Source organism: Chlorocebus sabaeus, chromosome 4 (genome assembly GCF_047675955.1).
Source record: "Chlorocebus sabaeus isolate Y175 chromosome 4, mChlSab1.0.hap1, whole genome shotgun sequence".
NCBI lineage: Eukaryota > Metazoa > Chordata > Mammalia > Primates > Cercopithecidae > Chlorocebus > Chlorocebus sabaeus.
Genome location: NC_132907.1, coordinates 23,997,536 through 24,019,847, shown reverse-complemented (window position 1 = coordinate 24,019,847; position 22,312 = coordinate 23,997,536). Strand labels below are relative to the sequence as shown.

The 22,312-nt window shown below is 35.5% G+C and overlaps 1 protein-coding gene across 3 annotated transcripts in view; it reads left to right on the top strand.

The window, feature by feature from the left end:
- The window catches only part of TNPO1 (transportin 1), a 97,682-nt gene that overhangs the window by 65,348 nt on the left and 10,022 nt on the right, over window positions 1-22,312 (top strand). For all 3 annotated transcript variants that reach the window (XM_007974971.3, XM_007974985.3, XM_007974979.3), the window contains exons 10-22: window positions 1,013-1,073; window positions 1,629-1,797; window positions 5,863-6,015; window positions 6,937-7,162; window positions 8,706-8,877; window positions 10,482-10,568; window positions 11,770-11,877; window positions 12,008-12,166; window positions 12,247-12,334; window positions 15,080-15,178; window positions 15,676-15,771; window positions 18,631-18,706; window positions 19,598-19,697. In XM_007974971.3, coding sequence (XP_007973162.1) covers window positions 1,013-1,073; window positions 1,629-1,797; window positions 5,863-6,015; window positions 6,937-7,162; window positions 8,706-8,877; window positions 10,482-10,568; window positions 11,770-11,877; window positions 12,008-12,166; window positions 12,247-12,334; window positions 15,080-15,178; window positions 15,676-15,771; window positions 18,631-18,706; window positions 19,598-19,697 — 1,594 coding nt within the window. The remainder of the gene's footprint in view (window positions 1-1,012; window positions 1,074-1,628; window positions 1,798-5,862; window positions 6,016-6,936; window positions 7,163-8,705; window positions 8,878-10,481; window positions 10,569-11,769; window positions 11,878-12,007; window positions 12,167-12,246; window positions 12,335-15,079; window positions 15,179-15,675; window positions 15,772-18,630; window positions 18,707-19,597; window positions 19,698-22,312) is intronic.

Here is a 22,312-nt window from a genome sequence, read left to right as displayed (position 1 = left end):
TGTCTACCTTACTCTAGACTAATTGAACTGTGAACTCTTTTCTTTAACCAGGTTGTTGAATGCCTTTGGGGAAAATTACACTCCCCCAGGGGGATTGTTGGCTATAGAAATCTGTGGTCATCAACCACAAGTGGACCCTTCACAATCTGCTAATTCATGTTCCAGATCAGCTTTTATCTTTTAGTCGCCAGAGCAACTATTTGAAACCTTTGTCACTCTTTTGATGTTCTCTTAATGCACTTTGAGCTCTTAATGCTTATAAAGAAAGCAGGTGACCCATTATCTTGCCCCAAAACTTACAGATAATATTTTCATATGAGTTGTCGTCTCCTAACCAAACTTAAAGTCCGTATAGTATAAATTTTTCATATCCCCAGAGACCTCACCGTACCAGATAAATACTCACTCCTAGCTTCTCCCTGTTGCCTCATTTTCCATAACTTTATAACTTGCTGCAGTTTTTTCTGTCTTCAAAAAAACAACTCAAACTTTTTTTGAGTGGGACTTACTGTCTTCACTTCTTTAACCCACATCTTGTTAACTCTTCATTATCTTACATTCTGATGTCTGTCCTCACCATTTCTCTGAAATTGTTGACAAAGATCATCAGTGATTAACTGTTAGTGATCCAGATACACCTGTTTCTCCTGCAAAATGCCTGTAGCTTACAAAATATAGTTCTACGTATTGTAAGTCTTACCTAGTTAAATTATGCTAACTATAATGTTTACTACTAATCTTTCTATTTTCGAATTTAGAAGGACTTTGAGCGTGAAAGTTTGACTGGCCCACATTTCTTAAACCTATCCAGGGGATTTTGTATTTCACTGCTTCCTTTTCTCTATTAGCATTTCTTCAGTTAATGAGAGCAGATATATATCACTGAATAAGTTCAAAGACAATATTACCGTTAATTATCTCGTTGGTTTTATTAGTACACATAAGGTTAAGACTTACTAATTATTCTGTTGAGATCTTTAGGATTTTGTTTCATGAATTTCTTTCTTTATAGGTTGATTCCTGTGTTAGTGAATGGCATGAAGTACTCAGATATAGATATTATCCTACTTAAGGTAAGGAAGGTTTTTTTGATGAATAGGGAACATGATTTTTATATTGATTTAGTACATCTTTGAATTTGGCCAATAAAACATTCATTGAGAATAGATCTCCAGTAAATAGACTTCCTATTGTCTATAATAGGTTATAGAAGTTTAAAGTTAGAAGCATAAGTTTGAGTAATGATAAATTCTTGCTTAATTTGGTACTAGATGGTGACATTGGTAGGGTTATTATTAATTTCCCCTTAATTACTTGGAGTTATTTTAAAAATATTCTTATATATGCTGCTCTGAATTTGATTCAGGTACACTTAGATTATACCAGCCAATGGAGGCCATGTAGTTGGCTGAAAGGGCCATATAACCTAACAGGTGTGTTATGTCAGTCTGTTTGCCCCTCCATAAGGAATATGTTCTGTACATGGGCGTGGTTCTTAATCACTCTGGAAGTATACTTCAGAATCCTGTGCATGACCCCATCTCTGGATATTCTGTTTCTCTTACTCATGTACATGTTATTAGCCTATAATGAATGCCACCAAAAATTTATCTTAAAAAAAACAACAGGGTGATGTTGAAGAAGATGAAACGATTCCTGATAGCGAACAGGATATACGGCCACGTTTTCACCGATCAAGGACGGTGGCTCAGCAGCATGATGAAGATGGAATTGAAGAGGAAGATGATGATGATGATGAAATTGATGATGATGATACAATTTCTGACTGGAATCTAAGTAAGTCAGAAAGGGAAAAGCACAGTTGCCTGCTGTGGTAACAACTTTATTGGGGTATAATTCATCTGTCCAATTTACTACCCATTAAAGTATACAATTCATTGGTTTTTAGTATATTCAGAGAACTGTTCAACCATTACCACAATCAGTTGTAGAATGTTTTCATCACCCATACCCTTCAGCAGTAACTCCCTATTGTTTACTGGCTCTGGGCAACTACTAGTCAATATTCTGTCTCTGGGTTTGCCTATTCTAGACATTCTGTGTAAATGGAGTCATACAATGCATTGTCCTTTGTGACCATCTTCTTTGACTTAGCATAAAGTTTTCACAGTTCATGTTGTGGCATTCACTTGTATTATGAAATAATATTTCATTGTAGTAATATGCCACATATTAGTTATCCATTCATTGGTTGGTGGATATTTGTGTTTCCCTTTTTGTGGCTGTTGAATTGTGATGCTATAAATACTCATGTACCATTTTTGTGTGTAGGCTTTTTTTTTTTGTTTGAGACAGGGTCTCTTGTCACCCAGGCTGGTGTGATTATGCAATGGCACAGTCATGGCCCACTGCAGCCTTGATTTCCCCGGGCTCTGGTGATCCTCCCACCTCAGCTCCGCAGGTAGCTGGGACTACAGGTGTGCACCAGTACACCTGGCTGATTTTTTTTGTATGTTTTTTGTTTGTTTGTTTGTTTTCTGGTAGAGACAGTTTTGCCATGTTGCCCAGGCTGGTCTTGAACTGTTGGGTTCAAACGATCCACCCACCTTGCCCTCCCAAAGTGTTAGGATTACAGGCGTGAGCCCCTGTGTCTGGCCCAACATGTATTCAGTTCTCTTGGGTAAACACTCTGGAGAAGGATTGTTGGGGTCATATGGTAACCGTATATTTAACCTTTTGAGAAATAACTTTTTGAGAAATTGATGTTTTCCAAAGTGACTGCACCATTCTGCTTTCCTAGCACCGTTGTCTGGAGGGTTCCAGTTTCTTCACATGCTCACTTGCCTTATTATTATCTCTTTATTATTATAGTCATTCCAGTGGATGTGAGGTAGTATTTTGTGGTTTTGGTTTGCATTTTCCTGGTGGGCCTGCTCTTATTTTATCATTATTGTATTCTTAAACTACCGTTTCTCAAAAGGCTGTTTGTTTTAATACTGTAAGAACATTACCACAAGCTTTTTTGGTTTTTCTAACATGAGTGTTTTTTGTGTGGTAATTTGCATGAGAATTGGCTATCATAGGTAATTCTAAAATAATATAAGTTGTTATGTTCAAAACTTATGAAATATGCTTTTTAAAATATGTTAATTTCCAACCTTAGCTGCAAATCACATCACCTGTGGAGCTAGCATTCTGGCCCACACTTCCTAATTGGGGATGAACCTAAACACCTGTGTTCTGATCTTGCTTGCTTGCTTGCTTGCTTGCTTGCTTGCTGGTTTTTAAACCTCTACTGCTCTAGTTCAGGGTTTCTCAGCCTTGGCACTATTGGCATTTTGGGCCACATAAGTTTTTTTTTTTTTTTTTTCCTACATGTGAATGCCACATCATGCACGTAATTCTTTGTTGTGGGGACTGTCCTGCACATTTTGGGATGTTAAGCAGCATCCCTGGCCTGTACCCAAAGATGCCAGCAGCACAAACACAGTTGTGACAACCAGCAATGCCTCCAGGCATTGCTAGAGATCCCCTGGGGGAGCAAAATCGCCCCCAGTTTAGAGCCCCTACTCTAGTTCAAAGTGTTGGGCTTTCTAATAACTATGAATAAAGCAGTTAAGGACAGACATTATTAGTCTGGGCTGTGTCATTCGTTTGGTTAGATAATGCTGATTCCTCTGTTGCCTCTTCAGCTTCCTATAGCTAACATTCTATTTAGAGTGCCTAATGTGCCAGGCACTAGGCCAAGGACTTTACATGCATATGAAAGTCTTACTTAATCATAAGTAAGAATAAAGTCATATTTATATTTAAGATTTCCAACAACCTTGAATAGGTAAGAAAACTGCAGAAAGAGAAATTTACCCAAGGTTAGCATAGCTAGTACTGATAGCACATCTAGTATTGGTACCCGAGTCTCACTTGTTAAGACAGCCCATGGTGTTCACTGCTATTACAGATTATCTCCCAGTGTATCCCTACTTTCAGACTGGGGGAGCTGGATGGCTCAAGATCATTACACAGATAACTAGAGGAGAAGCCAAATTTCTAAAAGTGAAATCAGATTATATGTACTCTGCTGCTTTCTTTCTGTATATCATATGCCTCATTCTTCATCAGTACATACAGATTTAGATTTCCTTTTGTTGCATGTCAGTGTACTGTTTAGTTGTATGGATCTACCATGTGGTATAACTAAGATCCTTATTGATAGGTAAGGTGTTAATTTCTGGCCAATGTAATGGTTTTGTTTTTTTTTGTTTTTTTTAAGGATTTTGTTATTGTCTAGTAGTTTGTGATTCATCATTTGCTATGCCTAGTTTTTGATTTTTTTTTATTTTGATTTTTGAAATTTTTGATATTTTCTTAGTACATTCTGTGCTACTATAACAGGATACCTGAAGTTCAGAGTGGAGGGGCTGCATCTGGTGAGAACTTTCTTGCAACAGCTGATGACAGAAAGACACACATAAGAGAGAGCTCAATTCACACTTATAATAAGCCAGCTCTCTTGATAGCTAACCCACTCCTACAATAACAACATTAAACCATTTATGAGGGCAGAACCCTTAAGACCTATTCATCTCTTATTAGGCCCTATCTCCCATCTTTGTTGCTTTAGGGATTAGGTTTCCAGCACATGAACTTTCAGGAACATGTTCCTACCCATAACAGTTAAATGATATTTTTCGATTTTGTTGCTCTTGTCTAAATTATTATGATAATAAAATCTGGGTTGATTAATAGTCCCATAGTTAATTCTTTGTCTGTAAAGAGTATTTTCTAGCATGTTTTATGTTTCATGTGCCAGTGACTTTTGTTCCAATTTTTGTGTCTAAATTCTAGCTAAGTAATTGCGTATTTAATTATAGATGATTTACCGCTGGAAATGTTAAGTAGAATTAATAATATATGTTTTTTGCATGATTGTAACATTGATTGTAATCATGATTGTAATACGATTATATCGTATTGAGTGGTTATATTAGAAGCATTGACTTGAGTGGCACAGTATTTGTTTTAGTTTTTCTGTATAGGCAGAATTCTAGTATGATAGTTATGTACAGAATACAATGTCTTCACAATTAATTTGCCAAGTAAGTTCTTGTCATAAAAAATATTCATCTTAATAGAAAATGTTTTTGACCGGGCATGGTGGCTCACACCTGTAATCCTAGCACTTTGGGAGGCCAAGGTGGGCGGATCACGAGGTCAGGAGTTAGAGACCATCCTGGCCAACATGGTGAAACCTCGTCTCTACTAAAAATACAAAAATCAGCTGGGCGTTGTGGCATACACCTGTAATCCCATCTACTCAGGAGACTAAGGTGGAAGAATCATTTGAACCTGGGAGGCAGATCTTGCAGTGAGCCGAGAACGTGCCGCTGCACTCCAACCTGGGCAGCAGAGCAAGACTCTGTCTCAAAAAAAAAAAAAAGAGGGCCGGGCGCGGTGGCTCAAGCCTGTAATCCCAGCACTTTGGGAGGCCGAGACGGGCGGATCACGAGGTCAGGAGATCGAGACCATCCTGGCTAACACAGTGAAACCCCGTCTCTACTAAAAAATACAAAAAACTAGCCGAGCGTGGTGGCAGGTGCCTGTAGTCCCAGCTACTTGGGAGGCTGAGGCAGGAGAATGGCGTAAACCCGGGAGGCGGAGCTTGCAGTGAGCTGAGATCCGGCCACTGCACTCCAGCCTGGGCGACAGAGCGAGACTCCGTCTCAAAAAAAAAACAAAACAAACAAACAAAATGTTTTCGTGTGACAGGCTACCTCCTATTCAATTGAATTCTTACTTTAAAACTCTGTATTAGAGATATGAATAAACAGTTACATATACAGTAAATATTTTAATATATAATAAGAGGTTAATGTAATATTTTTGAATTAAATATTTCCTTAGGAAAATGTTCTGCTGCTGCCCTAGATGTTCTTGCAAATGTGTATCGTGATGAGCTGCTGCCACATATTTTGCCCCTTTTGAAAGAATTACTTTTTCATCATGAATGGGTTGTTAAAGAATCAGGCATCTTGGTTTTAGGAGCAATTGCTGAAGGTAAGTCTAAGTCCAGTTTGAATTATGTAAGTTGGCTTCTAACTACTATTAGGTACTAATAAGGCTAGGCTACTTTAAGGAATTTCTGTTTTGAAGCAGATAACTGGTATTAAACAGCCATATGCTGGCTTCCAACCCTAGCCAGCTATTTTGAAAAATGTTTTTGTTATAATAAAGGTAACAGAGGCCAGGCATGTTGTCTCACACCTGTAATTCCAGCACTTTGGGAGGCCTAGGTGGGTGGATCACCTGAGGTGGGTTCGAGACCAGCCTGGCCAACATGGTGAAACCACGTCTCTACTAAAAATACAAAAATTAGCTGGGTGTGGTGGCACGCGCCTGTAGTCCCAGCTACTTGGGAGGCTGAGGCAGGAGAATCGCTTGAACCTGGGAAGTGGCAGTTGCAGTGAGCTGAGATGGTACCATTGCACTCCAGCCTGGGCAACAGAGCAAGACCCCATCTCAATAAAAAAATAACAAAAAAAATTAAGGGAACAGAATGAAAGGCTCTGATGTCTGAAGCATCCCCATTGCTTTAAAAAAAAAAAAAACCCTTGATTTCTTAGGTAAATCTAGGAAACACAATAAGGCAAGACTGTCATCATTCTCTATGAAGGGTTATTATTGATTCTGTCCTGGCAGTAAACATCTATTGGAAGAAATTGAAACACGTTAATAGGCATTTCTGAAAGCTATAATTTGTGTAGCAGAGATAAAATGAGGTCCTAACCCTATTATAAGATGCTTGGGAGCGGGTAGCTCTAACTTCAGGGTTTTAAAAATTTGGTATAGGTTATTGTAGTATATTTATAGCAGTAGAAATATTCTGGATTTTTTCATAGATACATGTTTTATTTTCACGATCAACCAAAATAATAATAACCAAATCTTAGCATTTTGAAAGATTTATTTTTTTTCTAGGTTGCATGCAGGGCATGATTCCATACTTGCCTGAGCTTATTCCTCACCTTATTCAGTGCCTCTCTGATAAAAAGGCTCTTGTGCGTTCCATAACATGCTGGACTCTTAGCCGCTATGCACACTGGGTAGTCAGCCAGCCACCAGACACGTACCTGAAGCCATTAATGACAGAATTGCTAAAGCGCATCCTGGATAGCAACAAGAGAGTACAAGAAGCTGCCTGCAGGTGGGACAGATTCATAACACAGTGTTCTTTGTGGGAGTGAAAAACTAATTTTCAACCTTCTGATGGAGTGTTGGTGTTAAACCTTTAATGAAGTGTTTTGTAATTGAAAATTTTCCAGTTACATCGGAAAGCTTAGTTTTCTTTTTTCTTCTTGGTGAAGTTTTTTGCAGGATCTGTAGCTTTTGGGTTTGCGTATTAGCATATTTTATACATTTTGTTTGGCCAGGAGAATTTTGTCATACGGGTTTTACCTGATGATTTTGTAGATCTAAATGTGACAACATCGATCTTAGCTGTTTCTTCCTTGGCTCATTTTTCCCACTCAGTGGTTATTATAACAGAATTATCTTACACCCTGATTCTCTCAAACATCTGAAGTAGTGATGACAGGACTTCTACTCTTGAAGGAATAACAAAGTTTGAGCAGACTGACATCTTTAGACTACAGGTCAACCTCTGTAACTTAGAAAGTCCCACAGGGACCTGTGGTCTGTTACTTACCAGTTACAGGTCTTGAGTGCTTAGTAGTTCTGCTCCAGTAGCCATTCTATTGGTTGCTTTGGAGGCTGTCTCTTCATATCAAAGCAGCAGTTGCTATTATTACTGCAAATATTCCAGTTTCCTGGAACAAACCTTTATATTTTAAAAGGGCCTTGTGCTTATGTTTATAGTTCTTACTTTTTTGAGTAGATTTGCTTTTACCGTTGACCTTGATAGTAGGAAGAAAAACTGTTGAACAAAGGAAAGTAAAATTTCATTTTATTTTTTTTAGATGGAGTCTCGCTCTGTCGCCCAGGCTAGAGTGCAGTGGTACGATCTTGGCTTACTGCAATCTCCGCCTCCCGGGTTCAAGCGATTCTCCTGCCTCTGCCTCCTGAGTAGCTGGGACAACAGGTGTGCGATACCATGCCCAGCTGATTTTTGTATTTTTAGTAGAAATGGGGTTTTGCCATATTGGCCAGGCTGGTCTTGAACTCCTGACCTCAAGCGATCCACCCATCTTGGCCTCCCAAAGTGCTGGGATTGCAGGCGTGAGCCACCACACCTGGCAAGGAAAGTAAATCTGAGTTTGACCTTAATCCATCTGAAGCAGTCATATCTGGAAGATATTCTTAGTGAGATGAAAGAAAGTTGAACGGGGGGCTATAGTGATTAATACAGCACTAAATAATTTTAAGGGAGGGAGGATATAGATTATGTTTGAGATCCTATAGTTTATTCATTCAGTACCTGGTGTTTGGGTTTTTTTAAGCTATTAATTGTTAAGCATATACTAAGTGCTGAGTTTACAGTCTCTGCCATCTTGAGGCATACAGGCTAGTAGGAGATACAAAGCAACAACATAATTATCATTTATAGCAAGTGCTATAGAAGAAATGGGTAAATAATTCGCAGTGCTGATGACCAGGGCTTTCATTAACAGATGGTTTAGACCATTTTAGGAAATTTCTGATTGGTTAAAACAGAACATAAACATTTTAGAAATTAAGAGTTAGATATGTCTTGCAGTCAATAAGTACTCTTTTTTTTTTTTTTTAAACAGTGCCTTTGCTACCTTAGAAGAGGAGGCTTGTACAGAACTTGTTCCTTACCTTGCTTATATACTTGATACTCTGGTTTTTGCATTTAGTAAATACCAGCATAAGAACCTGCTCATTCTTTATGATGCCATAGGAACATTAGCAGATTCAGTAGGACATCATTTAAACAAACCAGTAAGTATCTGTTAAGAACTATTATGGAAAATAATGTGTAGCATAGTTACAATCAATAGGTTAGCGTATATTTGGAAATTAAGATGTTTTGGGAGATGTGAATAGGTAGCATTTGCTACTTTAGGAGTATAGATCTTACAAAGGCAGCAAGTATATCCCCTTTCATATGGTATTCTTTAAGTATATACTTGGTGTGGAAACTACAACAGCATTTCACATGAATGCTCTGATGCTACTTAGAATAACTAAAGCAAAGGGATAAAAAAGTTTTTAGAATCTAGATATCTGCTTTTTTCTAGTGGTTTTGAATCTCCTGCTTCATAAACACTGTAGCTTTAGAGTATGATATCTAGACATCTTTGTTTTCTCAACAGGTATGGGGAGTATACTGTATAAAACAATTAGAAATTGGGGTAATAGGTTTAAAAATGCTAAATAATAATGCAAAAGTGCCTTGTTTCCAGTAGTGTTAAGAGGAGGATGGATTTGTCTAATGAGGGTTTAAGTGATAGTAGAATTTTAATATAGCTCCACATACCCTGCTGAATAGACTTCTATATGATTGCTATATCAAAAGTCTTAAGAAATTGTTTTATTTTTAGGTTATACTTAAAATTTGGTACAGGGCAGTTTGTAGGTTTGCTTTGCTGTTGGTTGTTTGGTTTGGTTTTGTGGTGGTTTTCTGAATGTCTTTAGAATCTGTGCCCCTGTTTACATGATAACTGTTTATTCGTTTTATGGATCATTGTTTAGTTTGACACTTAAATGATTTTAAGTCTGTTTTTCTACAAATGCATCTATATAAGTTTACCTCTTGATTTTAAAATGTACTGTATAGTAACAGCCATATTACATGTTACAGTTCCAGGACTAAAAAGAATTTATTTTTCTTTCTTTCTTTCTTTTTTTTTTTTTTTTTTTTTTGTGTGTGTGTGTGTGTGACAAGGTCTCACTCTGTCACCTAGGCTAGAGTGCAGTGGTGTGATCATAGCTCATTGCAACCTCCACCTCCTGGGCTCAAGCGATCCTCCCATTTCAGCCTCCCATGTAGCTGAGACCACAGGCGGGTACCACCATTCGTGGCCAATGTTTTGTAGAGATAGGGTTTTGCCATGTTGCCCAGGCTGGCCCAAACTCCTGGGTTCAAGTGATCTGCCTGCCTCGGCCTCCCAAAGTGCTGGAATTACAGGTGTGAGCCACCATGCCCAGCCGCAGAAATAAAAATGTTCTGTAACTTAAAAGAAAAACTTAGATCTTCCTTGATTGTGATTTTTTTAAGTAATAGATTTTGATTAGCTGTGTGTTTGTTGATAGACTTTTCTTTTTCAGCAAGGATAAAAGATTAGTAGATCACTAGTTCTAGTGATCTAGATTAGTAGATCTAGTTCTAGATCTAAAACTAGAACATGGTGATGTAAGTATAAAGGTAGGCAAAAGAAAGGAAAACTTTAAAAGGGAGTGTGCAGAACTGAGGAATGATTCTTAAAATGCCTTTTGTAATGATTTTACACAATTGCTTAAAATGGATTTTAATTTTCAAAGACTCAGTGGTCTTGTTTACATGTGATAGTGGAAGTTTATATGTTTTTCATCATTGTAAATAGGAATATATTCAGATGCTAATGCCTCCACTGATCCAGAAATGGAACATGTTAAAGGATGAAGATAAAGATCTCTTCCCTTTACTTGAGGTATGCAGGACTAGTAATATTTAATCTGTTGTCAAGAACACATGTTAAAATCCAAAATGGGTATATGTGATAAGAAAAGTGTTAATAAATTTATATTCTGAAGTAGACGAAGGAAATTATACATGTTGTTTTCTAACCTGCTTTACTTAATTGATAATAAATTATAGTTTTAAGTTCTCTTATGTTATCTACTCTGTATAGACAGTAGATAACATACTGGGAGGATATATATACCAGGGTGTATATATATATATCTTTTCACTCATAGATATATGTGAAGTAGTAGGATTTGGTGCCAGTAAGGAGGTACTTTATTTTCTAATTTGAAAATGTTTCCATGCGTACTTACTTTTTTGTAACACCCCTTCCATTGCAAACTTGTATATGATGTTGTAGTAACTGAACACACTATGAAATGTAGTCAATGAAACTTAGAAGTTCACCAACTTCTACTGTGGATTTCTTTAGCCAGAGAAGTTAAATTTTTTATGACCATGAGCAACGACTAATTCTGGGCTAAAATTTTTTATGACCATGAGCAACAACTAATTCTGGGCCCAACAAAACAAGAAGAATCATTATGGTTCGTTTTTTGTATGCAGTCGTTCCTCAGTATCCTCAGGGGATTGTTTCCAGGACTGCCTGTGGATACCAAAATCCAGCAATACTCAAGTCCCTTATATAAAATGGTGTAGTATTTGCATGTGGCCTGTGCATCTCTTCCCAATATACTTTAAATCATTTTAATTTTTTTCTAAATACTTTTGATTCAAGATTGGTTGAATCCATAGATACGGAGGGCCAACTGTATGTATGTTACTTTCCGGTGGGATCTCAGATGTGCCCAGTAAAGTCCATCCACAACATTGACCATGATGGGAGCATGAAATGAATCTCTTCAATTTGAGGGAAAAATATGAACGCATAATACTCAATCTGTCCTTGAAGGATAATGTTTCTTGTAGAAACTCTTCCTCTGAGTAAACCTGACCTGATTGGCTCACAAACTAACAGCAATGAATAGCTTCCAAAAGAGATGTTTGGGGAAAAAAAAAAAAAAAAAACAAAAAACACCTGCTACTGTAGAAACTAGTAGAGCAAGCTCGTAAATGACCAGGATTCTGTTGAGCACAGTTTAAAGCATTCATCATAATCTTCTGTGTAACCAGAAAATTTAGCATGTGTACTTTATTCTTCCTAGTGCCTATCTTCAGTTGCCACAGCACTGCAGTCTGGCTTCCTTCCGTACTGTGAACCTGTGTATCAGCGTTGTGTAAACCTAGTACAGAAGACTCTTGCACAAGCCATGGTAATTTTTTTAAAATGTCTTTCCCTTCTTGACATGGTGGACATTTTTCCAAAAATAGGCATAATGTATACAAACTTTTTCAGTAGTTAATTTAAAACAAACTTACAAAAAACATTGTGTCTAATTTCAGCTAAACAATGCTCAACCAGATCAATATGAAGCTCCAGATAAAGATTTTATGATAGTGGCTCTTGATTTACTGAGTGGCCTGGCTGAAGGACTTGGAGGCAACATTGAACAGCTGGTTGCCCGAAGTAACATCCTAACACTAATGTATCAGTGTATGCAGGTGAGACTTGAAAGGTGAAAATAAATTGAAGCCTGTTTCTCTGTGTCACATTGGGGTTAATTTCTTCTTATTTCTTGTAGGATAAAATGCCAGAAGTTCGACAGAGTTCTTTTGCCCTGTTAGGTGACCTCACAAAAGCTTGCTTTCAGCATGTTAAGCCTTGTATAGGTATGAATATTTTCTACTGCTATGAATATGGTTTTTTAAAGTTATTTTTACATCAGCTTTGTTTTTTATTATTAAACTGAAATTGCATGGAATCCCAACATTTATAAATGTACACTTTATTGGTTAAAGTGAAGTTGCTCTGACTGAAACAGGCAAGATGGCAGGAACCCCTAAAATTTCCTTGAGCTTGCCATCATCTCAGCTTTTTAGGCATTCCTGTTACTGGAGGAAATCTTAGTAATAATACTTTAAAGGACATGCCCACCATGGAAGCCTTGGTACCACGGCCTAGTTAATAGATCCTTTTTTTGAGTAGCCACCTTTTTGGTAGAGGTACACAGAAATAGTAATAATCAGTTTATTAGTCTCTAATAAACCAGCATACTTTTTCAGATACTGCAGAAAACTTCCAACAAATGTTACTTTAACTGAGCCTGAGCCTGGTGGCTCACACCTGTAATCCCAGCACTTTGGGAGGCCAAGGCAGGCAGATCACTTGAGGTCAGGAGTGCGAGGTTTGAGACTAGCATAACATTTGTCTTGGCCTTTTGTGACAATGATAAAGGAGTTCCTTGAATGTTGTACCATGAATTGTTCTCAAACCTATGGGTTATAAATGCATTATGGGATTTTCCCCCCTTTTCTGTATCTCAGCATGCTGGATAACAATTGTTTTAATATGGCCGGGCATGGTGGCTCACACCTGTAATCTTAGCACTTTGGGAGGCCAAGGTGGGCAGATCATGAGGTCAGGAGATCAAGACCATCCTGGCTAACACGGTGAAACCCAGCTTCTACTAAAAATACAAAAATTTAGCTGAGCGTGGTGGCATGCGCCTGTAGTCTCAGCCACTTGGGAAACTGAGGCAGGAGACTCCCTTAAACCTGGGAGGCGGAGTTTGCAGTGAGCCGATATTGTACCACTACACTCCAGCCTGGGTGACAGAGTGAGACTCCGTCTCAAAAAAAAGAAAAAAGAAAAAAAATTGTTTTAATACTTGATTTAAACCTTAATTTAAAATATTTACTGAATGTTTTATCATCTGATATAATCGTGCTTTTGTATAATAACCATTTCTCAAAAAACGTTAACATAAATTATGATATATTAAGAACCATCAAGTTTAAACCTAACAGTATAATGAATTCTTATGGGAAGCTTATGATTCTCATATTTACCATCTAATTTAGTTTTTTAGTTGAAATTTACATGAAGGATTTGATTTTTTTATTATAAAGTTTTTAAGATATACAAAAGTAGAAAAAATGTAACAAACCTCCTATCACCCAGCTTCAGCTGTCCAGCCTTGTTTCCTATATATTGTTGTCAATGGTGAGACACATAGATCTCAGATATTTTGGAGCAAATCTCAAACACAGCGTTAGAAGTCAATATTTTAGTACATACTACCTCTTCTTACAATTGTTTTTTTTTTAAACCATGTTTTTTATTCTGAAGAGTTTACTATACTGTGAATTTTACTGATTGCATCTTTCTGATGTCTTTAACATGTTCCTTTGTCTGTTGTATTTACTGTAAATTGTTTTGATACAGAGACTGAGGTTTAATGAGATTTACGTCGTTTTGTTTTTAAGACTTTATAGATGGTATTGTGTACTTTCTTAAGGAGGTACCTACATAGTGTCTAGTTGTCCCTCCTTTTTTTTATGTTATCAATCTTGATGATTGTCTCAATCAGTGATTCTCAACTAGGGACAATTTTGCCATTCAGGGAACATTTGCCAATGTCTGGAGACATTTTGTTTAACGCTGGAGAGGTGCCTTTGATGTCTAGTAGGTAGAGGCAAAGGTTGTTGCTAAACATCTTATCATACAGGAGACAGCTCCTCTTCCCCCCAACAAAAAAATGATCTGGCCCAAACTGTCAGTATTGCTGAGATCAAGAAACCCTGGCTTACATCTCCTGATTTATTAGGGGTTTAAAAAATTATGATATTCTAATTCTTCATTTAATAATAAAGATGCATATATAGAGAGACATTTCCCATATCAATAGATTACTGCCCTGAGGTAAAATCATATAGCAGAGGCAAGATAAATACTTTATTATTTTGTATTTACCGATTTTGAAAAAGTGAATTGATTCCTAGCATCCTCCAAAAGTATCTTTGATGTTTCAGAGTTTAGTTTTTGGGTTTTTTTAGTGCCAGTGTGACTTCATGATCTTCAAGCTGTTGTACTGCTTACAGTGAGAACTTAAGTTGGCTCCCAAGTCCTTTCGTTATGACAAGGTAGTCCACTTATTTTACACATTTCCTGCCTTTGCCTGTAATGTGACATTTTCTGAGAGTCCTTTTTTTTTTTTTTAGTGGAAAATGATATTCAGAGACCACAATCAGAGCACAAGAGTGAAAGTTGCTTTAAAAGCCGTAATCATTTATTTTTTTTTTTGTCTAATTACAAGAGATTACTCTGACCAACTCTTTTTAGTGGCATTTTGTAAAATATACCCAAACTCGTATTTCCTGTTCGACTTTATATGAAAGTTCATTGGCCAGATAGTGCTTTCTTAAGATAAACATTACCAACCCCTTTAAAAAATGTTTTTAAATACAGTCGCCTAACTTTTTCCACTGATTTTTAAATCGATTTTGCAGTAGTTTTTTTAATGGTGAAACTTGTTATTTCTTGCTTAGATTTTTGTTTCCATCTAGTAGATTTCCTTTAAAATACAATATACTGCTATTGAAAAGTTTACTACATAGTTTAAATTTTTTTTCTAGCTGATTTCATGCCAATATTGGGAACCAACCTAAATCCAGAATTCATTTCAGTCTGCAACAATGCCACATGGGCAATTGGAGAAATCTCCATTCAAATGGGTAAGATGTTTTTCCCTATTTAAAAGCGTAAGGCCTGGCACAGTGGCTCACGCCTGTAATCCTAGCACTTTGGGAGGCTGAGGTGGGCAGATCACCTGAGGTCAGGAGTTCAAGACCAGCCTGGTTAACATGGTGAAACCCCGTCTCTACTAAAAATACAAAAATTAGCTAGCGTGGTAGCGGGCACCTATAATCCCAACTATTTAGGAGGCTGAGGCAGGAGAATCACTTGAACCTGGGAGGCAGAGGTTTTGGTGAGCTGAGATTACACCACTGCACTCCAACCTGGGCGACAGAGCAAAACTTTGTCTCTAAATAAATAAATAAATAAAATACAAATTTTTAGGTGCCTTGATATTTTTGTAATTGCTTAAATTTTATTTATGTTTCTGTATTTGTATGACACATCAGAGTTAATAAGGGAAGCAAAATTTCACATTGATATTTTAACGTTCAATTTTTCTGTTTTGTTTTTTTCTTTTTGGGATGATCTCTAGGTATAGAGATGCAGCCTTATATTCCTATGGTGTTGCACCAGCTTGTAGAAATCATTAACAGACCCAACACACCAAAGACGTTGTTAGAGAATACAGGTACCATATGACTGAACTGTTTCAGTGAAGAGAAAATTTGTTGCATTTTAATTTTAATATGCGTAGAGAAACCAAAGCAAAACTAGCTTTTAAAATCAAGCTTATTTTGTATTTAATTGCTATTTTGGATTCTCAGTAATGAAATATACTGTTCCAGCTACATTCTATAACCAGTTTTCAGTGGTTATATATTCAGTGGTATAACCAGAAAAACACTTTTCTCCCCTATTCCAGTGTTTTAATACTTCCTAAAATGGATCCCAGCTAAGATAACTATTTGAACCACCTGAATTTTGCTTTTAAATCAATTCGGAGAGTAACTGGGAGCTGGGAAGTAATTTTTTATTTTTTTAATCTGTCCAAATGTGGTCAAAAAGATTCAGTGGCAAATTGGTTGGATAACAATGGCATTTGTAGTTTGTATTTCATCATACAATTTTCTTCGAATTGGGAATTTAGGCAGTATGTTATGGGATTTTTTTTTTTTTTTTTTTTTTTTAGGAAGCTTGTTTCTCTTTTGCATTATAGAGAGCATGTTTATATTAAAGAGTACCTTCCATACTATAGAACACTTTTGTGGGTGGATTGGGTCCTTTTCTTTCTACCCTCCCTGATTGCTGCTAACAATCCAGAAAGACAGAAATTTTGTTTTCATTCAGGCACATTCCTTTCTTTACATACTAAGATGATTCCTATAATTTATTTATAATTCAATGAGTATTCTACCAAAATACTAGACAAAGATTAAAATAAGGTTTTCCAAATAAGAAAGTTAATTTTCAAAGGCATTTTATTTGGTATTTTTAAATTATAGAAAGTTCATTTTATTCTAATGCTATTAAAATTGATAATGTTTATTGGTATGGAAGGAAATCTTTTAATTATGAAGCAGTTATCTGGCTGTTTGGCTGTATGGGTACTGTTTATTTTACAAAGTGAATTAGATTTTCTTGCTGAAAAGTGCAAAAATCTATGTATAGGATGGGTTATGAAATCTTGTTAGGTTTTTATCTTTTCAGAATGCAGTACCTATACATGACATTCAGATTTGAAACACTTGCCATTATAAAATTATTGTTGAACCTAAAAAAACTTCTTTTTATTTTTAAATGTGAATGCTTAACTGCAAATAAATGTTGAGTGTAATGTATATGAAAGTTTCTTGTGGGATATCAGCTGGTGAATTTGTTACATAGTTTATTAAACAAATTGGCTTTATAAGATTATATTTTAAGTATGATTATATCCTGCATAAATAAATGAGTCATAATGCCCTAAAGTTGATGGACTAAATTGATGTTATTGAGAAACACACTTGGATTATCACACTTAGATTATCACTTATCACAAGTGGCTGCATAAAGTATTGTTTTCTTTATTTCTTACCCAAAAAAGTGGGTTTTTTAAATTATTAAAATCATTGTCAATGGCTAATACCTAGATTTTAGCAGCTTTTAATTACCATTATCTCAATATTTCATAAAGCCAATTCCTTAGTCTGCCATTAATTTGCTTTTTTCCGATTAGTATATCCTACACTGAACTTTTTCAATGGACCATCATCTGCTTTATCGCATGTTTCATTGGATTGTTCATACTTGCCTGTTTAATGAGAATGTTGCATAGTTTGTGTCTTTTGAACATAGGTTTTCTTTCTCTTGCTTCATATGAATCTGCTGGATTTTAGTATTATCTGTGTAGTTTGCTTCAAGTAATCCTTAAACATTTTTCTTTACCCCCTACCCTTTTTTTATGAAAGGTTAACCTGTAAGTTTTTGAGAGAACACCATTAAAGCACTTCATGGTTTCTTTTCTGTTTGTATTTTTTCCCATTGTGTATGAATGTATTTATATGTACGTACCTTTGAATTGCAGAATGCAGTTCCGAGTTGCACTTGTTTTAGCTCTTTGTAAGTTTAAAGACTTCCTCAATTTTTATGGTGAATATATGTTTGCCCACTTCAAAATTGTAAAAAATAAAATAATAGTGTGTAATTATTATAATGTATTACCTATTTTGTGCTGTACCTTTAGTAGCAGAAACAGAATATTTATGTTTTCCTATGGTCCACATATCATATGTCATTGCAGTGGGCTGTAAATTTCATTTATTAGAATTTTATTTCAAATATGGCCTAAAGTTAGTGGACTGTTATCTGAATTACCAGAGGTTTGTCAAAATGAGATTTGACATTGTAGCATAGCAATATTCTAATCCATTCATTCAGTGAGTACTGAGACTTAAAATCTGACAGTTGATTTTGATATAAAGTAACAGATTTCCACTGGTTGGTTTGGCAAATGTTAATCAAATAAAAAAATTTTTAAACTACCAAAAATTTGGTTTAAATTCCCTAGATAATTTCCAAGGAATGGAAATTACTTTCACCTGTATTAGTTTGAGATACTTGAGAAATATAATCACATTTACTGATATTTCCTCAGGAAAAAAACTAGATTTTATTATTAAATTCTGAAATTTTGGCTAACTTTTGAATGAAGGTTATCTAAATTTGTCCATTTAATTGCTCATCTTATTAACAGAATGATAACTTGACACTCGATTGAGCGAGAAAAGCAATTCATCATGGTTTTTGGTGTTCTCTCAATCTTTAGATTTTTTTACTTCCTTTTGTTTTTCTTTTTCCAAGAGTATGCCATATATGTTGCTGCCCCTTATTTTAGGGGGTGGTAATAAACAGCACTGGTGAAATCTTATGTTTATTATCATACACAAATTCTGTTGGTTTCTGTTTCTGAGTTATTTGTTGTTTTTTCTTTATTTTTTCTCCTTCCCCCTCATTTGCTCATGTCTTGGTTGGCGTTTGGTGGTGTATAACCGTGATTGCGTTACCTTAGCAATAACAATTGGTCGTCTTGGTTACGTTTGTCCTCAAGAGGTGGCCCCCATGCTACAGCAGTTTATAAGACCCTGGTGTGTATTATTCAATCTTTTTTTTTAATTCATTTTTCTTCACTCTTTCTTTCTCTATCTCACTTTTAGATATATTTTCAGTTGGTTACAAAAATCACAATCCTTTATCATTGCCAACCATGTGACTAATCTTGTCCTATCAGGTTTGTGAGGTTTTTCAATAGCATCGTCATGTATATTTATTTTATGTTGTGGCTAACGACTAATTGATGCATGGGATAAGATTGTCACATGCTTGCTGTGTTAAAAAGCTTGATTATACATAAAAAGCATTTAAATATCCACCAGAAAAATAAAGATGCATGCAAATTCTATAAATTTAGGTTTTGCATTACGTTTCTTTTTTAGAATTAATTTGGAAACTTGGATTGCATTAAGAAATACATGTTTAAATTTGTTACGTATAAAAATATTATTTGCTTGTTAATGTAAAAATTAAACATCTATACCATAAGCTATATAGTAATAGTTTATATTGTGGCACTATATCCTATGTTTTGCTTCTTTCAATTGATAATCTTTCAATTCAAATCATTTTAGTAGTGTTTAATGGAATACAAGTCATGAGTACAATTTTAAAAGTTAATTTGGTAATTTGCTCTTCTTGGCTCAGGCTCAGTAATAGTTTAAAATGGGAGCTTCAAATGAGTTATCTACTTTATAGATGCAATTTATTAAGAAAATGTGGATTTCACTGTTTCTACTGTATTGAGATAAGATGGGCCCAACAAACAGGAAGTATGAGTAAATGAAACTAAAGCTTTCCGAAAAACTCTTTTAATATAATCATTATCTATACTGTGCTGCTTATTCCATTAAATACTGTCCATTAGTATTGTAATTGAATCTGCTTGTTACTTAAATGCTGAACTCAATTCTGTAATTCAACAGGTGCACCTCTCTGAGAAACATAAGAGACAATGAGGAAAAGGATTCAGCATTCCGTGGAATTTGTACCATGATCAGTGTGAATCCCAGTGGCGTAATCCAAGTAAGATGTTCACAAAGATTTGTTTTTAATGTCTGATTAATAAAATTTTAAAGGAAGAAATATTTTAATACTTTATTTATAAAAAGTTAACTGTTTTCAAAGATATTAAAATACAGTTAAACCTTTAAAATGTTTATTTCTTAATATCTTGAAATTGTAATGCCTTTTTTTCCTAAATTTTTTTTTGTCATGAAATGAGATAGTAACAGCAGATTGGGACAACAAGGTTATATTCTTGTCTTGAATCAGGCCGTGGCTTCTTTCATCCAAATTTCAGACCTCATTTATTTATTTTGTCCCTGCCTCCCATCCCTGGATATCAGTTTGTGGCTATCTACACTTAAGAGAGTGACCAAATCGTAGGAATCCTGTCTCTCTGTTCTAAATAAAATACTTTGAATCAGATTTAGAAATAATGAATAAAATGAAACACAAATCAGCCATTGAAATTGCTCTAATTTTGAGAGCTTATGATTTATTCATCTTTGTTTTCCAAGTTCAAGTTATATGTAGACATTTTAATTATTTGGCAGTAGTATTGAACATGAGTCCAGTTACGCATCTGGATCCAACTGCCAATTTTCTAGACACGCAAAACAAAAACATGTTGAATTACACCGTGTATATTCAGTGAACAAAAGACTAACTGTGGGACTCTAGGTTAAATACCTGGATTCTTCAGCAGACACGTTTAAGGAAAAGAAAGCATGGAAGGAAACCTGTAGACAAGAGACCCAAGATATATCAAATCAATTTAAAATGTAGTTGAGGCCAGGCATGGTGGCTCACACCTATAATCCCAGCACTTTGGGAGGCTGAGTTGGGCAGATCACAAGGTCAGGAGTTCGAGACCAGCCTGGCAAACATGGTGAAACCCTGTCTCTACTTCAGATACAAAAATTAGCCAGGCGTGGTGGCAGGTGCCTGTAATCCCAGCTACTCCAGAGGCTGAGGCAGGAGAATTGCTTGAACCTGGGAGGCAGGGGTTGCAGTGAGCCGAGATCACACTATTACACTCCAGTCTGGGAGACAAGAGCGAGACTTTGGGAAAAAAAAAAGTAGTTGAGGGAGGGAAGCGAAGAACTAAACTTTGGTGTCCAGGAATGCACACAAGAGTTAGAAAACTGCCTCCAAAAAATGCTTTTATAGCAATAACTTTCTCACATTTTTTAATTTTCAAGAAAATTACAACTTTCCACTCCGAGAGGGGTGTTTTGAACATTTTTAAATTGTGACAGTTTGATGTTTCCTAGCTTGTATTGTGGTTTTTCTTAACTCGGTTTTAGAAACGTTAATTCTGTTTTATAAAATTCAAATTGATATAGATGATAGACATTGAAAACCTACAAGTTAGAGTTAGATAATAACTTCTGACTGATTTCACACTCATAAAATACTCATAACTTACTGTTAGAACAAGCTAGTGCCATCTTGAGAGGTTTCTAGTTACACAATAAGCTCTTGACATTTTCTGTTTTTTTTAAAATACTTAAGAACTTCGTGTGATCTCAAATGTGTGTTAGAGATATCTGATACGACATGTACCATCTTTTTCAAAAGCATCTTCCGACCAGGATTTTATTGTTTCTTTCTCTTTGAATTAATGTTTTAAGATGATAAAAGTAGCACATGTATGATCATAAAATTGCTACCAACTTAAGAGTTTACAACTTTTATTTACATACCTTATTTTGGATATGGTTAAAATAAAATGTCATAGGTTTATTTACATTTAAATTTTTTAATCAGAAATTCTAGGTATCTATGCATTTAAATTTTTAACATCAGATTAGGTATTTGGAAGACATAATTTGAATAAATTGTGTTAAGCAAGTCTTATTTGCTTAAATAAGCATCTTATACACATACTGTGGTATTACCAAATTTTTTGAAATTAGTGATATTCTCTGAATTTATTAGTAAAATTTATAGTTGACATGTCAGAAAATCAGCATTATGTTGACTGCTGTTTGTTGAACTGTTAATGTTTCAGTATGATAGGCAAGATTGAGAGAATGTTTTAATGAAATGCTTAAAGCATATTGTCATCTTGTTCTTGTAGTCAGAATAGCCTGATTATCTTTTAAGTAATTGTCCAAAAGTTGGGTTTTTGGTTCTTGTTTGGATTGGGTATTTGTAATTACATAATTAGTTTTTCTCTAATTTTTGGTTGTTTCACTTAAGTTTTGTCTGAAAATGGACCTTGAAATCACTAATTTCTCTATTTCAAATCAAGGTCATTTAACATATATTTAGCTAGCTTTAAGTTCTTGGCTAGTCAGAACTGTAAGATCATTGATTTTATGTTTTTCTTTAATCCGGTAAGTGAAAGAGTATTTTTATAGGTGTCGATTTGGTGCTTTCAGTTCATTTCTGATGCTGAACATTTACTGCACAGGGGGTTATTTTGTTGTGTGATGGAGGACATTAAAGTCCAGTATAAACTGAATGAGTTGAGGTTCCTTGACTGTGGGCTAATAGGGACAGCCATTAAGGTAATCTCTTCTAATTCCTCATGATCATAGTTAATTTTTAAATGTTTCCTTTTTTAAGCTAGATTCTAAACTCCAAGGTTTACATGTATCTTTTGCTGAGTTTGACAAGTACAATGTCAA